General features: G+C 48.3%; 1 protein-coding gene across 1 annotated transcript; it reads left to right on the top strand.

Moving 5' to 3' along the window:
• Positions 1–3,816: 3,816 nt before the first annotated feature.
• On the top strand, positions 3,817–8,256 carry LOC309820076 (dipeptidase 2-like; the record flags this gene model as incomplete). Its single annotated transcript, XM_082650578.1, is given in 12 exon segments — positions 3,817–4,020; positions 4,346–4,472; positions 4,764–4,893; positions 5,112–5,150; positions 5,153–5,252; positions 5,550–5,619; positions 5,742–5,918; positions 6,295–6,379; positions 7,040–7,115; positions 7,763–7,859; positions 7,863–7,898; positions 8,005–8,256. Coding segments are annotated over 12 exon segments (1,215 nt in total). The 5' UTR covers positions 3,817–3,994.
• Between the last annotated feature and the right edge of the window lie 11,252 nt (positions 8,257–19,508).

The raw sequence follows: 19,508 nt of genomic DNA on the forward strand, positions 1-19,508 counted from the left end.
AGGGGCCAGGCAGAGTACCTCTGCCTGCACCCTGCTCTCCTCCACAAAACTGCCCCTCCTCCTGAAGGCTGCGCCTCAAGTCACAGGTTCCTTATATGACCTCACTGGGTAGTGATGACCTCACAGGCCTTCTCACAGTTTCCATGGCAGGGTAACCATGCAAACGTGCTGCCCTCAGAGAAACTTCCCTACCAGTTCTCCACCAGACACCAATCTCTTTGGTTGTCTGAGAGAGAATGTCTGACCAGATCTTCTATATTTACTCCAACCTGTCCTCTGTTCCCTGGGTGGGCAGTGCAGCAGGTACACTTGAGACCAGGCATCGGTACAGAAGGCACGCTGTACTCACAACCTCACCTGGCTGCCACATGTTCCTGTGGGGCTTGCCCACCACACACACCTAAGCACTTTCCCAGCTGTAAGTAATAGCAGTGACCTGGGACACCTTCAGGGACCCACAGTGCTCACTGCTGAGGACAAGTGAAAGGTCATCCCTGGACAAGTGTGCAGGAAGGTTCTGATCTTTATAAATGTAGCCTTCCCCTTTGGGCTACAGGATGCTTCCATTCAGACCTTTTCCTGATTGGCCTCTTGGCAAAAGGCAAGTGCATTTTTGCTGGCAAATGGTAAATGGAGCAGTTTGAGGAAAAGGGCCACTCTTGAACCGCACCTTCAAGCCCCGGCACCTCTGTGCTGTCATGTAGGAGTCTATATCGGTCCCCTCAGACACATCCCATACTGAGCTGCTGAGTACTAGGGGAGAGGGTGTTGCCACATTGATGGGAAGACCGGAAGAACCAAGGGGGGTGATGAAGTGCTAGTGAGACTGGAGGGCTGAGGAGATGGTGTCCCAGGAGGCTGGGTGGATGTGAGCCTAGACTTGGTACCCGGAACCCGGTTCTGAGTCTCCTGATCACTCTGCCTCAGGATTTGGCCTTGTTCTAATCTAGATAAAAGTATCAGAGGGCTAGAGTTCAGTGTGGTTGAAACAGGCAGTATAAATGGGGCCCAAGAGGGGTTGCCAAGGTGGGTGGGGTTCTTAACCAATTTCTATTAGATTATTCTTTTCCAAACCTTGAAAGGCACTTCCATTAAAGCCTCAGAAGTGACAGACTGCAAGAAATGTTTTCTCTGTTGTGGAAGGGAGAGGTGGAGAGGATCATGATTGCAATTACTTTCGGGTTCTACTGTTTTCCTTGGAAACGGTGAAGAGACTTCCTCATCTGCTGCAGCCATAGGCTCTAGGGATTGCTTTTGCAGCCAGTGTCCCTTCTCTAGGGACTCATAGAGGTGATGGGCCAAGGCTGTGTTTTGGATGTCAAGTAGATTAAAGGTGTTCAGCCAGAAACTGGGAGAGACACGAGAGAGGGAAATTCTGGCAGGAGACTGTGCACAGCAGAAGTGACTGACCAGTTCTGATTTTCTTTGCAGCAGCAGTGGCTCCCGTTTCTCCTCCTACACCTGGTCACTACCATGTCCTCAACTGAGGGTGTGGAGAAACGCAGTTGGGCCAGCATGGGGAGACATCCTGCCTGGTTGGTGGCTACTGGGTCTACGGGGATGTTCCTTTGGCCACGCCAGCAAAGGTGGAAGCAGAGAAGTCAGTCCCCAGATGTGCTCCCAAGAGAAAGCACGCTCCGGAAGAGTTGGACGAAGATCTCAGTTGCTCCAGACCCCAAATCTGGCGATTGTAGCATGGTGCCAGGAGGCGGACCCCACAGAATCTTGCAGGTGAGCCATTCTGAAGAGAGGGCAATGGTTTAACTGCCTAAGGCAGCGAATGCCTCTTCCTGCAGTGACCCCCCACCTCTGCCCCGCTACTGCCCACTGCCACAGATTAGAACCTGAGTCATTCTGCCTGAGCCTTCCTCAGCCAGGAGCCTCCTTCCACACTAAATGGCCATAAGCAAGGAGCCTCAGAAACTGAGGTTTGAAATGAGTCTGCCCTGAACATCCCAGGGCTGAAGCTGGCCTGGAAGAAAACCTGACGTTCCTCTGCTCAATCCTCAGGGGCCCCTTTGTGAGCTGAAGAAAGTCAAGTCTGCACTCTGCGAGCTGAGGAGGATGCAGGAGCAGAGACAGGGTGCAGAGAAGCCTTGGCAGTCTACCACATGGGCTCCTGCCCTGAGCCATTGTCAGCGGCCACCACCACAAACCAGGGGGGAGCTGGGCTTTTTGAAACTGTAAGCAGAAATCTGTGGCTTCCCAAAGAGCCTCCTGCATGGCGTCTCAGGAGGCAGGATAGAGAGACCCAGGAAGACCCGCTCCCTGAAGCAAGAACAGGATGGAGAGTCAAGCAGCACGCACCCTGCCCCGAGGTTCACATGCTCCTTTATTCCCAGCCCTTTCTGTCCCCAGTGGGGTCCCTTACTGCTCAATAAAATGTTTTTTCTGTAACATATTTCTAGGGTCGCCAGTGCTCAGACTTAGGTCACTACTCCTGTGCTAGGCACTCCTGCCACCCGGGGGGATCAGAGCAAAAACTTGAGAGGCTGGGGATGAAGGAGTTTGGGCACAGTCCCTAAAGCATCTCAGTGGTTGCTTCTCATCTTCTGTGAGAAGGCACATCCCCAGTGTGTGTGTGTGTGCGTGTGTGTGTGTGTGTGTGCGTGTGTGTGTGTGTGTGTGTGTGTTGGGGGGAGGGGTCCCTAGAGGAGGCAGCTGGGGGAGGGCCTGAGGCTGGAAATGGGGAATGGCGTGCGGCCTCTGAGCAAGCACAGGCACTTAGCCCTTGAGGTTTCTGGGAAAGCTAGAGCCACAAGGGCCACGAGATAAGGCAAGCGTAGCAGCAGAACCCAGGTGCCAGGTCTTTCCTCAGAACCTATACTTCTCCACAAGGCCAGGCCTTCCATGCTCAGGTAGGAGGGATCCTGGCCAGAAGGTCAGCCAGCAGCTCTGGGAGGAAGTTTGCCGCGGTGGGGGCTCTGCTGCCATGGAAACGACTTCATTTCCTTCCACTCAAATAGCCTACTGACTGGGTTCCTGCTCTGTTGAGTAAAAGGGTTGCTGACTCTCCCCAGAAGGTTGTTCAGTTCACATCCCAAAAGTCCCTCTATTCAGGCCCTGGGGAGGTGTAGCAACTCCTGAGGGTGCTCTTTCCTGAGGCTGGCTGACAGAAGTGGGGGAGGTTCCTGATAGTTCCCAGGTGCTGGTTCAAGTCCCCAGAGAATGGTCATGCAGGTTGGGGTGTCAAGTAGGTGGAGAGAGAAGGTCGGGGGCAGAGGGCCTCTTCCTGAATCCAGAGCTCACAAGGTTACCCCCCCCACGAAATTTCCAGAAACCATCTCTTCCCCCACACCAGCCCCCATGGTCCAGTACCGGGAAACCGGGAGCCCAGAGCACTTGTGGCCACAGAGACAACTCGCACGCAGCCCTCGGGGTGGACGGGGCTGGCTGCAGGCAGATGGGGACGAGGTGTGCTCCCGGGAGGCCTCAGGCTGAAGGTGGCCCTCTGAGAGAAGCACCCCAGCTTGGACAGGAAGGTTAGAGGTGGGGAGAGCAACCTAGGGCGCCCCCTCGGAGCAGTGGGAGTGGGAAGAGGGGAGGGGGCGGAGGGAACCCATGATGGGAGGCGAGTGGGCTCTCAGCAGAGGCCAGTTTAGCCCGCGGGAGCTGCCTCTGAGCAGGGCGCAGGAGGGCAGTGCCGCCCTGTGGCTGCTGGGCTTCGCGGATCGCGGCTCTCCGCACACGGGTCACAGGGTCCTGTGACACTGTATCCCCTCCTTCACCCCGTCCCCTCGCGAGGCTGCGCCGCTGGGTGGTCTGTGTCGACGGGCAGAACCCCATCGCCCGCCCCTCTCAGACCCGCCTCTGCCCGCCTGCCTGGCCCTGTGCAGCTTGCGGCCTGGGGGCCTCGAAGGTCCTCGTGCACTCAGCCAGCGGCCTCTGCTGTGTCTGCTGCTCCTACTGGGTCTGCTGCTGCGGCCGGTAACCCGTGCAGACCACGCCAGGCACCTCCAGCACCCCAAGTCCGCGGGAGCGCACACAGGCCCTGATGCGGGACTTCCCACTTGTGGACGGGTGGCTGCAGTATGTGCGGGCTGCTGGGGGCCGGTGGGGGCCTAGCCTGGCCCTGGGCAGGGGAGGAGGTCCGGAGCATGCAGAGCTAGTGGGGAGGCTCCCTCACACCACCCCTGGATGTCCTCTCCATCATCTACAGATGCCCTTCCCCTTCTCTGTCATCCCCTCCCTGGTGGGAACCCCTCAGCCCAGGCCGCAGCTGCTCCTAGTATAGTCTGTGTGACAGTGTGAGGTGGGGACCCCCAGGCTGGCCCAGGCCAGGCATTGTGTCCTGCCTGATCTCAAGACCTAAGGAGCCCACCCATTTGCCTTGACTTCCCTCCAGTCACAAGGACATGCCCCTGGTCCTGAGGCAGTTTTACCACAATGGGCTACAGGATGTTAATCTGCACAATTTTAGCCATGGCCAGACCAGCTTGGACAGGCTGAAAGACGGTCTCGTGGGTGCCCAGGTACCAAAGGGACACACAAGGTGCCACCATGGCTGCTGGGGAATGTGGGGCCCTTTGGGGGCCTCAGAGACCACAGGTTAGTCACATTGGAATTAAGTTACCATAGTGACCTAGAAAGTGCCATGCCATGGATGCTGGGGGCTACAGGGGTCACAGTGAGCCAGCATGACGGGCATTCAAGTACCACAGAGAAAGCAACGCATTACATGTGACTTCCGGGCACAGTGAGTGCTGTGCCAGCTGAGCCCCAAGGAGTTCCAAAGCCCAAACTAAGCCCTGGCCTTCCCTCAGTTCTGGTCAGCCTACGTCCCATGCCAGACCCACGAACGGGATGCTGTGCGCCTCACCCTGGAGCAAACTGACCTCATCCACCTCATGTGTGCCTCCTATTCTGAGCTAGAGCTTGTGACCTCAGTTAAAGGTAGATGGGGCACTTCCCTGGTAGTCCAGAGGTTAAGACTCCACGCTTCCACTGCAGGGGACTCGGGTTTGATCCCCGGTGGGGGAACTAAGAGCCCTCAAGCTGCGTGGCACGGCCAAAAAAAAAAAAAAGGTAAACAGACTGGTGGTGATAGGTGTTAGGGACTTCAGTAAGCTACCCCTGCCTTGAAAATGATCATCTGACCTACCTGCCCCCAGCTCTCAACAATACCCGGAAGTGGGCTTGCCTCATTGGTGTGGAGGTGGCCACTCACTGGACAATAGGCTCTCCAGCTTGCATACCTTCTGTGCGCTGGGTGTGAGCTACGTGACACTCACCCACACCTGCAACACGCCCTGGTGAGCACAGTGCAGATGGTGAGGGCCCAGTGAGGCGGGGATCTGCCCAAGATCACGCTGGGGCCCAAAGCAAGTTTACCCCTGGGATCCGGCCCTGAACCTGGGGTGGGGAGGGGAATGGAGGTTTGCAGAACAAGACTGAATCCCCAGAAGGGCCCTCCTACTGCCAGGCACAGCCCAGTTTGGGTCCCTCCTCTTGCACCAGTTGCAGGTGTAGATGGTTTGACAGAACCTCTTTCTAGGCTCTTGTAGCCAAGCCATGGCCACCAGTCAGACTGCCTCCTGGCCATCCTGCAGGGCACAGAGCTCAGCAAAGGGTATCCACCCCTTCTACAGCAATGTCAGTCGGCTGACCGGCTTTGGCGAGGTAAGGACCCGGGTTCCATACCCTGCCCCACATGAATGTACAGCCCCGCCTGTTCCCTACAGATAAATGCACACAAGATGAATGCAGCCCTGATGCCCTCTCTCCCCATCCTGTCCCTGCAGAAGGTGGTGGCAGAAATGAACCGCCTGGGCATGATGGTGGACTTGTCCCATGTCTCGGATGCTGTGGCATGGCGAGCCCTAGAAATGTCACAGGCACCTGTCATCTTCTCCAACTCAGCTGCCCGGGGTATGTGCAAGAACACTTGGAATGTTCCTGATGATATCCGGCAGCTTCTGGTGAGACTGCCCTGGCCCTCAAACCTAAAGCAAGAGGTTCAAACCAGGAGCCCTTGAACCTGAGCCTCTTCTCCCTCAATTTCCTCAAACCCCAGGTTAAATATCTTCTGCCCCCAAAACCACGATCCACAGCCCCTGAACTCTTGCACCCTAGGTGGGGGTCTAGGCGGTAAGATACTCCTCCAAACCCGGAAACCCAGGGCCAAGACACCACCCAGACCAGGGCTGCGGCTCCTCCATTCACACAAACCCAGAGAGGAGACGACTCTGACCTCAAAGCCAGGGCTGAACACCTTCCTCACAGGGGCCGAGAGAGTGAACAGGCAGGTGGCTGTGCTGGGGGCCAAGGTGACTGTCCACCAGTCTGCCCCTGCAGAAGAAGAATGGTGGCATCGTGATGGTGTCCTTGTCCGTGCGGGTGCTGCAGTGCAACCCGTTAGCCAACGTGTCTATTGTGGCAGGTGAGCCTCACCCTGGGCTCTCTGAAAACTGATTTGGAGCTGAAGCTGGGTCCAAATTTGGGGAGGACTTCAGAAGAGCCCCAGGGGTTTGACCCACCTATTGGCAATAGGTACAGCTCCCCAAAACCCAATAATGGACGGTACACAGCACCTTGGTGCCATGTGGAACTGGAGCCACGGAATCAAAACTGTGATACTGATGGGTATCAGGGAGGCTGTCAGACACAGAGCCCGGGTGCTGCCCATCTGTGCCTCTACAGGGGCTCCTAAAGCGCACTGCCCCTACCTCTGGCCAAGGAACTGGACAGCTCCTTAGGTCTCTGGGGTCTTCTTCAGTTGTACTCTTGTTCCTCTCTCATCCTCCACACCCGAGGAAAGGAGCCCCCACAGGTTCTCAAGGAGACTGGGAGGCAGGGTGAATCTTGGGTGGGAAATGGCCCAAACAGGGTGCTCTGGGGTCCACTCCAAATCTGAAGTCCAGTCTAGAGCCAGCTGGGATCACTTCAGACCTCAGGGCCCTCTAGTTGGTATCTCGGTGCCAGGCCATGAAGGAACTGGCCTGTTTGACCTACAGGCTGAAAAAAGGGGAATCAACAGAGGCCAGTCATCACCCCCACCCCTGCCCTGGAAGCCCCACACTGCTGACTTTCCATTCTTCAGATCACTTCGACCACATCAGGGCAGTCGTTGGATGCAAGTTCATCGGGATTGGTGGAGATTATGATGGGGCTGGCCGGTGAGTGCTTCCCCGTGGCTTGTCTCGGGCTGGCTGGGCAGCAATGGGGCTTTCACAGCCACCGTGCCCACCACACTGTGGTCCTCATGGCCTTGACCATAGCCTCAGGTGTGCTGGTCCAACTGGTATCTCCCCTCTCCCAGGGTCTGCTACCTGGGCTCTCCTGTCTGTTTGGCCCTACTCTAGGTCATCATATTTGTCTAAAACACCACACAGAGCTCATCTGCCCAGCATCTGTGCCCATCCAGTGCCAGCAGACCCACGGCCTCTGAGCAGACTCTTAGCAAGGTCTGGGCTGGGCTGACCATCTTCTCTGCCTGCAGTTGGGCCTGTGCATGCAGGGGGGTCAACCCAGTTCTTAAAAAGCTTTTCTTCTCTTTAAATGGAGGCAAAAATTGCATTCAGTGAAAGGCATAGATCTTAACAGTACAATTTGATGACTTTTGGTGAATAGTCGAGGCGCTTTGGGGGCCTTCCTCTGAAGGATGAAGAGCAGGAGTGAATCACCTACTCTCTCCAAGTCTCCATTTTCCATATCTGACCAGGGCTGCGGTTCAGTGGACCCTGGACACATAGGGCTTTGGTTCTGACTCAGGACCAGGGGACAGGTCTGAGGCCCAACAGCTGGCTGGCTGGCAGCCACACAGGTTCCCACAGGGACTGGAGGACATGTCCATATACCCGGTACTGATAGAGGAGTTGTTGGGGCGTGGCTGGAGTGAGGAAGAGCTCTGGGGTGTGCTTTGAGGAAACGTGCGGTGGGTCTTCAGACAGGTGGAACAGGTATGCTGGGCTGGGCAAAAGAGTAGCTCTGAGCAGGTGGTCCGAGCAGGTGTACGTGGGGGTGCTGTGAGAGGTGCTGCCCGCTGACTGCCGCCTCCTGGTACAGGAGGAGAACGAGGGACAGAGTCCCTTGGAGGATGAGTTCCCAGATGAGCAGCTGGGCAGCTCTTGCCTCTCCGTCCTCCCACATCTGCATCAGAGAGAGGATCTGGCTCCAGACCAGAAACTAACCAGAGCTGTGGTTTGTGGGAATCCCATTTTGTCACCTAAGTGGTCATTCTCAAAATCTTGCCCCCACATGGGCCCAGGCCCCACAGTTATTGCTGCCTTCCCAGTCCTCATTGTTTGGCTCTGGTGATCCAGTTAATCCTGCCAGATGTCACTTTGGCAGCCACAGATACCCCACAAAGTTTCCTTGCATGCGAGCACAAACATTTCCTGAAAATAAATGTTTTAGAAATGGAATCAGCACGAGTGTCCTTCTCCGTGGTGGGGTCTGTGGTGCAGGCTCCCAATACTGGGGTTTGGTGGGGGACTCTGCAGTTTAGACACCAGATACTCAAGGAAGACCTGTTGGCAGTGGCCTGAGGAAACCCAGGTGGCTTGGCTCAGCACTGGAAGAAGACAGTGGGTGGCTCTGGCTGTGGGAGGGTGGACCTTACTCGGTTCCCTCTGTGTAGCTCACCTCAATCCACATCCTGACCCGCTGAGTACCACCTGGGGATCTTTCAGGGAATTCTGGTTCACATGCCCAAGAAGAGAACATGCCTAGATCACAAATGATCTTTGCACCTATTTGGACAGAGCCCAGAATCTCAGGCTACTTAATGGGCCATGGACCTCCAATGGCTAGACACCTCCTTCCCTGTTCCTCAGGGACTTCCTCTCTAATCGGTTCAGGCTACTTCGACAACCACCCCATCTCCCCCCAGTTCATCAATGATAATAGCAACTGCACTAATTATATCCCAAATCGAGTAAATACATTGAGTTAATCATGAGAGGTAGGGCTTCCCTGGGGGCGCAGTGGTTAAGAATCCACCTGCCAATGCAGGGGACACGGGTTCGAGCCCTGGTCTGGGAAGATCCAACATGCCATGGAGCAACTAAGCCCGTACGCCACAACTACTGAGCCCACGTGCCGCAACTACTGAAGCCCGGGTGCCTAGAGCCGGTGCTCTGCAACAGGAGAAGCCACCACAATGAGAAGCCTGCGCACCGCAACGAAGAGGAGCCCCCGCTCACCGCAACTAGAGAAAGCCCGTGTGCAGCAACGAAGACCCAACACAGCCAAAAATAAACAAATAAATAAATAAATAAAATTTAAAAAGAAAAGAGATACAATACAGTATTGTTAACCATAGTTGCCATGCTGTACGTTACATTCCAGAATGTATTTGTCTTGTAACTGGAAGTTTGTATCCTATGACCACCTTCACCCATTTCCCCCCAACCTCATCCCCATAGGTTAAAATTTTAAATAGAGAAGCCCAGATAAGCTTCAATGAGAAGATGACATCTGAGCAGAGATTTGAGTTAGCCAAGTTGGTATCTAGTGGAAGAGTGCCCAGGAGAGGAAAGGGCCAGTGCAAAGACCCTGGGGCAGGAGCTTGTCTGGTGTGTTAGAAGAACAGGAAGGAGGCCACTGTGGTTGCAGCACAGAACGGAGAAGAGAGTAATGGAAGTCAGATACACAGTGGATGGAGAGCAGTAAGCAGATAGGACACAGTGGTCAGACCCTGAATGGCCTTGTAGGACGCTCTGCGGTCTTTGTTAGCTCTTCACGATAGGAGCCAGTGAAGGGTTTTAAGGAGAGGAGTGGCGTGACTGATCACATTCCCCATGATCACGGTGACTGCTGTATGAAAAACAGACTGTGGGGGCCACGGTAGACACAGGCAGGTCAGTTAGAAGGCTCTCCAGTCACCGATGTCAGAGCTGATGGTGGCTCAGGACGGAGAGATAGTAGGGGAGGTGGTGAGAAGTGGTCACATTCTAAAAATATTCTGAAGGTAGAGCAACAGGAGTAAAATGAAGAAAATCAAAATCCCATGTCCCAGAGATAACTGTAAATTTATTTATTCTAAGCAAACAAGGTCCTGTCTAAAAACCACAAAGCTTGCCCAGGATGTTCTTCTCAGAGGTACTAACTTTTTACTTCTCAGCCTACTCCGGCCTGGCCTCCCCCTCTGCCACCCTCCCCAAACTGCTCTGATTAAAGTCACCAATTACCTCGAAGTTGCTCAATCTACGAGACACTGACCTGTCCTCAATCTTGTTTTGCTAGCAGCACATGGCATGGTTGAGCCTCCCCTCTTCCTTGATCTCTCTCCTCCCTGGGTTCGTCGACTGCACACTCTCCCAGTTTTTCTCTCTACCCCTGCTTTTCAGTCTCTTTTGCTGGTTTCACCTCCTCCCCTCACATGTTGAGGCTGCTCCTTAGTCGTGGGCCCTCTTCCCTTCTAATCTAACACATCCTCCCTCACAAATTTATTCACTCCCATGGTTTAAAATATTGGCCATGATCATCTCCAAAGGCATCCCAACCTCACACCAACTGCTCAAAACACAACCCCACTCTGATGTCTTAAGGGCATCTTCTACTCAACATGTAGAAAACAAAGCCTTGATCTTCCCTCCTAAGCCTTGTCCTCTGTCTCCAATTATTTATTCAACAGACACTTACTGAGCCCCTAAGATATGCCAAGCACTGGTAGGCACTAGAGATAAAATGATGAGGCAGGAGGGAAAGGTTCAATAGAACAGAGGGTTATAGAAAGGGAACTTACAAATATGTGTGAAATTAAAACCACGTATGGTGCTACGAAGGAGCAGTTACGTAAGGCTGTGGGAGTCTAGGTCAGCAGGGAAGAGACTGATGGGGGTTGAGGAGGGCCTCCCTTAAGAAATAATCTCTGGGGACTTCCCTGGTGGTGCAGTGGTTCAGAATCTGCCTGCCAGCACTATTTACAATAGCCAGGACATGGAAGCAACCTAAGTGTTCATTGACAGAATAGATAAAGAAGATGTGGCACATATACACAATGGAATATTACTCAGCCATAAAAAGAAACGAAAGTGATTTATTTGTAGTGAGGTGGATGGACCCAGAGTCTGTCCTACAGAGTGAAGTAAGTCAGAAAGAGAAAAACAAATACCATATGCTAACACATATATATGGAATCTAAAAAATAAAAATGGTTCTGAAGAACCTAGGGGCAGGACAGGAATAAAGACACAGACATAGAGAATGGACTTGAGGACACAGGGATAGGGAAGGATAAGCTGGGAAGAAGTGAGTGTCACTGACATACATACACTACCAAATGTAAAATAGACAGCTAGTCGGAAGCAGTTGCATAGCACAGGGAGATCAGGTCAGTGCTGTGTGACCACCTAGAGGGCTGGGATAGGGAGGGTGGGAGGGAGACGCAAGAGGGAGGGGATATGGGGATATATGTATACGTATAGCTGATTCACTTTGTTATACAGCAGCAACTAACACAACAATGTAAAGCAATTATACTCCAATAAAGATGTTAGAAAAAAATAATAGTGTTGTGAAATAAAAAAGACATGGTAAGTGGCGGCATTTGGGAATTGTTTGTTGTATTACAATGAAACCTTCACGAACTGTAATTTGTTGGTTATGCCATATTTATGTATTTTTATTTTTACTATATGAAGTATCCTTCCAGAATATTTTAGCCAAGCCTGTAACAACATTCTGTATGTGTGTTTGTGTGTGCGTACATGCATGTGTGTATATGTATGGGGCGGGCGGGCAGGTTACAGGAAAGAGAAGTGTAGAGCTGACAGAGATAGGTCAATCCAGCAGATTTTTGCATTTCCCTTCTCTGACACCTTAGGAAAATCCATCCACATACACATTCCATGTGTTTCTGTTGGGATTGTCAATCCCAGTGTCAGTATACTCCTTGAAGTTTGATACAGACATACCAAGAGAAAGGAGTTCTCTCTCTTCCTTTGGATCCTAAGTTATTAAGATAAGATTAGGAGGTTACTAAATGCCATTTTTCTCACTATGTGTAAAAACCTTGGCTGAGAATGTCTAGTGGGAACCAAAGCCAAGAGATTAGAAAAAGAAAGAGCTGCTTAACATCATTTGATAACCTGGATCAGACTGTTCCTGAAGCCCTTCTTTGGGTAATCTCAATAACATCATCCATTATTTTTTCTTTTGTATCTATGCCAATTTGAGCTGTTTCTGTCTCATGCTACCAAATGGATACCATCTACTTCAACTGAATCATCCAGTGGAGATATTTTTTCATTTCTAAATGGAGGCTTGGGTCAATAAAAGGTACGGGATTCCTAAGAGATAACCAAAGCCCAACCCAAGAATCTCTGACCCAAGCCTTACTCCATCTGGATAAAAATTCAGATTTTGGTTTCTTCGCATGGGACCTTCTCAAACACTCTTGTTTCTCACAGAGTTTGCACTCACTCCTGGGCTACTATGGGGTGACCTTCCAGCCCAATCAAGCCCTGCCCCCAGGTCCCCTACACCAATATCAGCCCACTTGGAGATGCAGGAGGGGGCAGTGGAGCAATCAGAGACCCAGTTGGCAGGCTTGAGAGAACCCTTCCTAGCTCCTGTACCTCATCAAACTTCACAGTGTACTGAGTTGATTTATGAGAAAAGGTTATTAAAGCATGTAAGAGCTCCTGCTGGAGAGAAAATTATCTGTATAAACAAAGTGTTATTACAGGAATCGGGGAGGCCACATGTGGGAACGGTCATTAAAATAAGGAAAAACTGGCATATCAATCCCTTCTAAATCACTGATCTCGCATGAGAGAAGTTAAATATCTCTATATCTCACATGTTTCTTTTTGATCATTAGTCCTTCCAGCTCAGAAGGGGACATTCTCAGATGCTAAATTGCTGAGTACTTTAAATTAGGGGGAACTTCTAAGACATAAGTTGTGAAGTTGGATTTTTGAAGGAGGGCTCAATTAGAGACTGCGTAGTAATACAAAGCAGGCACTTGAATCTCTAGAGTGTTATTTTCTCTCCTACAAATGAAAGACTAATTTTTTTCCTTTGCTTCATTTGACAAGATTTGATATTTTCCATTCTTTCTCCTAACAAGGGGGAATGCACAACAGTCACCCTGTATACAGTGGTGTAATTCACAGAAATGATTTTCAGGCTTTGGGTTAAGAAAACAAATCCCCTTAGTAGATTAGTTTGTATTAAAAAAAAAAATTTGAGTTAGGGCCAGATTCCTCCCATGGAAATCATATTAGTAAACAGTTGGTTCCATTAAGATGTTTTACTCAAGTTTGGTTCTCTGAGCCAGATTCCTTTGTTCTTAACAAGGGGTTTTGACAGCCCAGCTCAGACTACTGATCTATATTCTTCAAGCGAGTGAGCAATATAATGAGCCTTTGATTTCCCTTTTATTCATTCTTTGGAACTTTAATTCTGGAGTTTAGAGACAATGATATTATATCTAAATGTTATCAAAAGTTTTGTTTGCAATGTAAAATTAGGTGCAATTAAGTGGTGGTGTAAAGATATCATGATGGCATTTTAGTCAGGGGCCCTAGCACTACTTGAATTCTTGCCTTAGGTACACCACTATTTCTTTTATAATGTTTCCAAGGGAGATACTAAACAAAGGAGGCAAAATACAGGGGCTTTGACCCCCAAACACCAAAGCAGAATTCAAGCACCCTGGGCTCAAATCCATAGAGAGCTCCTGTAGCCATGTGAGGCAGGTTTAAATGGACTAGAAGCAAGTAGAAAGGCTATTATTCTGTCTCAACAAAGCCCGACAAATTTGAGTGCTTATCTTTGCAAAGTTTTCAGTGCCTAAGCCTGAACTGGGAATTCTTAGGATCTAGTGGTAAAGAAGCATCCAAAGAGAGATGTCTGGACTTTCATGCAGTGTAGCAGTACCAGGCCAATATACCACCCCAAAGGAGAAGAGATGAATTTTTAAATCACGTAGTGACTCCACCCAAAGTGGCCCCTTTTTGCAGGTGGAGGAAAGTGGCTATCATGAAAAAGAGGAGTCAAAGAGCTCTTCTCCATTCTTAGAAACCAAAATGTGAAAATTTTTCATACCCCAGCATTGCGTATGTTAACATATGTCTACTTGGCTCATTTAGGAGATCCTTTATCTCAATTGCATTAGTGTGGTCTTTTATATAATGCTAGACATAATTAGTCATCCAATGTAATGAGTTTGAACTGAATTGTGATTTGTACTAGAGTCCCCATAGTTACACTCAAAGTCCTCCAAATTTATTTAAAAGCATTCATGCTATGAACATCTATTATTTTGCGGTCTGTCATCTTTTTATCTTTCTTCTGGTAGCTATATCCTAATTTCCCCACCTTCAATCCATGTGCTTCTCGTGGCGTTGACTCTACCTTTAACTCAAGAATGGGATGAATGACCCAGACCTGGCCAAAGTCCTGCATCCTGATGGTACCAATAATCCAATCAAAGATGAGCACATGGGGGCTTCCCTGGTGGTGCAGTGGTTAAGAATCCGCCTGACAATGCAGGGTACACGGGTTCGAGCCCTGGTCCGGGAAGATCCCACATGCCGCGGAGCAAGTAAGCCTGTGTGCCACAACTACTTAAGGCCGAGCGTCTAGAGCCCGTGCTCCACAACAAGAGAAGCCACCGCAGTGAGAAGCCCACATACCGCACAGCAACAAAGACCCAACGCAACCAAAAATAAAGAAATTAAAAAAAAAAAAAAAGATGAGCACACGGGCTGATACAGTCCCATCAGAGTGGACCCCAGAATGTTTTTTGGAAATGCTAGGATAAAGACGCTCACTCTTTTTCACTGGATTTCAGTGTTGAAGCATGCAGTTCCAAGAGCTGATGACAGTCATTTTTCAAGCATGAGACGGAAGCCACCAAGAATGGAGACAACATTAAGGCAACATAGCTGAGAAATGTACAGAGAAAAAGTAAATTCTGGAGACATCATTTGAGCCCTGGATCAAGTCATATCTGAGGCTGGTATGTCTTTGAATTACTTGATTTACAAGAGCCAATAAATTCTTTTCCATGTGTAAGCCAGTTTGGGTTGAATTTTTATCTTTTGTAGACTTAAAAAATGCCATAAATGATACACATATGTGCATTTCATAAAAATTAACCAGGATAAAATAACACTAAAGGATAAAGATAATTCTAAAAACCCACACACTAGTAATAAAAATTAGATCTAAAATGTTTGAGTACCTACTATAGGCCAGACATTATTACAACTTCATTATATGTTTAACTCATTTAATTCTAACAACAAATCCATTAAGTGGGTGTTATTATTTTTGCCCTTTTACATATGGAAAATGTGACACAAAGAGGTCAAGAAACCTGCCCAAGGTCACTTAGTAGTAAGATGGGGCTCAAATACTAACCTGGGCAATCTGAACCCAGAGCTTGTGTGCATAACTGCTACATTCTACTGCAAGGATCTCCCAAAACATACTTTCAATGCTCATCACCTATAAAGGCATCTGCTTGAGAGATCAGGGTCATTTTATGGTGTAAAGTCAAAAAGTGGCCTTAAGGTAAATATGAAGAGCCTCAAATAAAGATATATATAATATATATATATTTAATCTGCAGTATAACTGGAGCCCACAGAACAATTTCCATGTTAAGAGAATGGCCTTAAGCATCAGTCTTTTCAGTCATGGGCCCAGCAACAGGTGTTTTGAGGTATCTCTCTCTCTCTCTCTCTCTCTCTCTCTCTCTCTCTCTCTCTGTGGAATGGCCAGTGGGGAAGGGGCAGAAATCAGGATATGGGGCAATGGGGTACAAAAACTAAGGTTTCAAGTTCTAGTCAGCTTCACATTCTAAGGGGTCCCTTCCTGTGGCTGTGTGTTCCAGCAGGGCCAGGGGTGAGAGCCAAGAGAAGTCAGATATACTACTAAGGACCTCAGTAATCAGTTCATGGACAGCAGGCTCTCAATCCTTGTTATGGGCTGAATTGTGTCACCTTCCAAATTCCTGTGTTGAAGCCCTAACGCCCAGTACTTCAGAAAGTACCTGCATTTGGAGACAGGACCTTTAAAATGGTAATTAAGTTAAAATGAAACTGGTAGCGTGGGCTCGAATCCAATTTGATGAGTGTCCTAATTAGAAGAGGAGATTAGGACACACAGAGAGACACCAAGGACACGCACACAGAGAAAAAGGACCATGTGAGAGAACACAGCAAGAAGACAGCCATCTGCAAGCCAAGGAGAGAGGCCTCAGAAGAAACCAAACCTGCAACACCTTGATCTTGGCCTTCTAGCCTCCAGAACTGTGGGAAATATAAATTTCTGTTGTTTAAGCCACCCCTTCTGTGGTATTTTGTTATGACAATCCTAGCAAACTAAGACAGTCTCTAAGAGTTCAGGGTAAAGATATATTCAGGGACACCCCATAGATGGCAGCACTAAATCTACCTGGGGAGAGTTTATTAAAAGCTAGGTGAATGCCATGGTTCCCCACCACATGGAGAACTAGAATGCTGAACAGAATGACTAGGTAAAAGCAAAATTGTAGGTTCAGACCAATGGGCAGTGTTTGACGGGCACTGGATCAGATACCCAGATTACAATCCTAGCTCTGCTACTAACCAGCTGTGTGACCTTGTGTATGGTCTTTAACCATACTGAGCCTGAGTTTCTTCATCTGTGAGGGTCCCTATCTCATGGATGTGTCAAGGATTAAATTAAGAGAGAATATATGAAAAACATGTAGTGCAGTTGCAAAACCATGGTAGGTACTTAATAAATGGAAGTCATTTGGTAACCGCAATTTGGTGATGCTGCATGCCTAGGGTTCACTCCAGTTAGAACCTATGGCTTCCAGTCTGACTCATGCATAGCTCATGGCTGGCAGGGCCAAGTCTTCTGGCCATTTGACTGCCTTGGTGGAGATTAACTTCCCTGCTGGGTTGTGCTGGCAGAGCAGAAGTTCAAGGCCCATAGCTGAACAGACTGAGACGCCAGAGCTAAGATTTTTCCCCATGCCCTCACACATAGATAGTAAATCTATCCAACAGGGTCATCTTAGAACAAAAAAGGACAACACCAGGCATGGATTCCAGCATCCTGTTTAGCACCCCCTTCAAAGCACTCTGACCCTCTAGACCTCCCTTGAACACTAGTGGGAAAAAGCTCCAGATGAGGAAATTCCAGGAATAGTATGCAAAGAAAGGGTCATCTTTTGATATGTGGGTGTCATTTGCCTAAAAAAGCAGCTCTTGAATAATCAAAAACACACCAAAGCGTAAGCAGTAAGTTAGGTCTACATATCCAAAATGCCCAGACCACCGCTACAATGAAATTGAAGACTTTTTAAAGTCAGTTATGACTCTAAGAAAAAGGAATTTTACAAAAATGGAGGCTAGATTTTAAAAACACTTCTTGAGACTCGGTCACAATCAGGAAATATCTTTTCTTAAGATATTTCCAACAAGGATGACTTTGTTTTCTTACTCTGCTCAATAAGATACCCATTTACAATGCCAAACCATTATAACAAGAGCGAACCTGTTATGACAAATATTGTTGCCCCAGCCAATGGTCCACTCATTTCAAAATATATTTAATAAACATTTCCAGAACCACCAAGAATGGAAAAACTATGAATGCTATTTCCTGTTGAAGGGTCTGGAGCAAGCCTAATGGGAGAACCACACAGTGTCGGGGATCTCTGGTGTTGGAACTAGTGGAGTGTTTACTCAAAGCACCTCGAGGGAGCATGGCTGGAAATGGGTAGGGGAGGAGGAACCAGAATCATGGGGAAGTCAAAACAGTCACCAGGAAAATGACTTCAGATGTTAAAATAGAAGGGTGAGTCAAGGACAGAAATTGGAAGGTAAGTAACAGTCTTAGCAGATATGAAATTAAAGCGGAAGTTGGAGAGAAACGTGAAGTCAGAACTGGGGCTGTGAACCTTGAATCCTGGCTTTCTTTGTGGGGTTACATAAATAAAGAGTACAGGGCTGGACATCAACTGAAATCTATTTCCCGACACACATTTTTGGAAAAATCTGGTCTATGGAAGAAGACACAAATACTAAATTATTGCATAGAACCATCAAAAAGTATTCTGATATGCCGAATTTCCATAAAAGTGAAGAAAATTTTATTTTTAGTATTTATGCCTACAGTAATATTACTGCAAAATTTTAGTCCTAAAACTTGCAACTAACTGACAAATTTAAAAACAGAGTAAGTACAAACCAGAGGTTGCAAATTGGGTATCTGTGGGCTGTCTAGTTGTGTTTGCCTTGCACAGAATTTTCGAAAATGAACGAATTGTTACCATGGTGGAACTTCCATTCCCTGGCCTTGTACCTTATATTTTCATGTGTGTGTGACGGTGGCAGCAGGGGGGACTTCCACTCTAGTTGTCTCTGAGCTCTCTCCCTGATGGGTAGGAGGTTTGGCCTGACAGTCATTGGTCCTCATTTCTTAATTGGGTAGAGTTACTCTATTAACAATCTGAGAGCACTATCATCCCTCTTTTTTTCACCCTTTCTCCCATGACAAGGCAGTTCTGCATACCCAAGTTTTCTTCTGAGGAGAGTGGTAATTAGAAAATACAGGTTACAGATTTTAGCCTTGTTCTTCCATCAACTTTATCAGTAATAATGTCGACATCTTGATCTCTGGCTGTCTTAACCCTGTGTCATTTCTCAACTGGCAGTGAATTCAAGAGGAGGGGGTGTTATTAATTGGGCCCCACAAACTCCAAGAGGTTGCCAACATATAAACGTGGGGAAATTTCATATAAAGATCTAGGTTTCTGACTTTTGTTGAAAAATGGAAGGTCTGGCAAGACTGGGACCATACTGCACATTGTATGCACTGGCTGAAGCTGAGGAATGGATGCCACCTTTAGATGGGGTATGAATGCTCCAATTTGCCACAGTCCCCACCACTCCATACCATCTCATGCTCAGTCATTTAACTTAGCCATCTTGTCCTGGCATGTAAGTTTGTAATTTCCTACTATAATCTTACAGATTTCTTTCTTTATATAATATTGACCTTTTTCTCAGTTAGCAGAATCCTGATTATTGGAAAGAATGATTAATAAATATTTTGAAAAACATTGGTGTGAAGAAACCTGTATCTGTAAGTCTAATTGTAAAGCTAAGTGTTGTGGCATTCTGGTTCCTAACCTAGAACATCTACAGATCTCTGTTATTTCACTCCACACACTTCCAGTGCAACATAGACCTAGATCAACAATCTTTTTCCTAATTTTAGATGAGACTGCAGGTCAGAAAACCCCTATTTAAGCCCTATAGCAAAGAAAATCCTCCATCTCTAGCTTGTATTTTGTTTACAGACATTGCAGGGTTGTCTCTCTCTGGCAAAAGCAAAGTAGATGTTTGGAAAAATTATTGAACTAGTTCAAGCAAAATACATGTCAAATGAGCCAGGTAATTTCCAGAAAAGCCAATGTTTTCTCTGAATTAGAGTACTTGGAGAATTGCCCCAACCACCTGTATTGCTTAGCTCATGGAGACTGAGACTGTGTTTTCACAACTAAAATAACCTTAGTTGAACCAGCCATGGAGGCCCATCTCAAAAACAGAATT

This window comes from Grampus griseus (genome assembly GCF_964374135.1).
Source record: "Grampus griseus genome assembly, chromosome: 3".
Classification (NCBI taxonomy): Eukaryota; Metazoa; Chordata; class Mammalia; order Artiodactyla; family Delphinidae; genus Grampus; species Grampus griseus.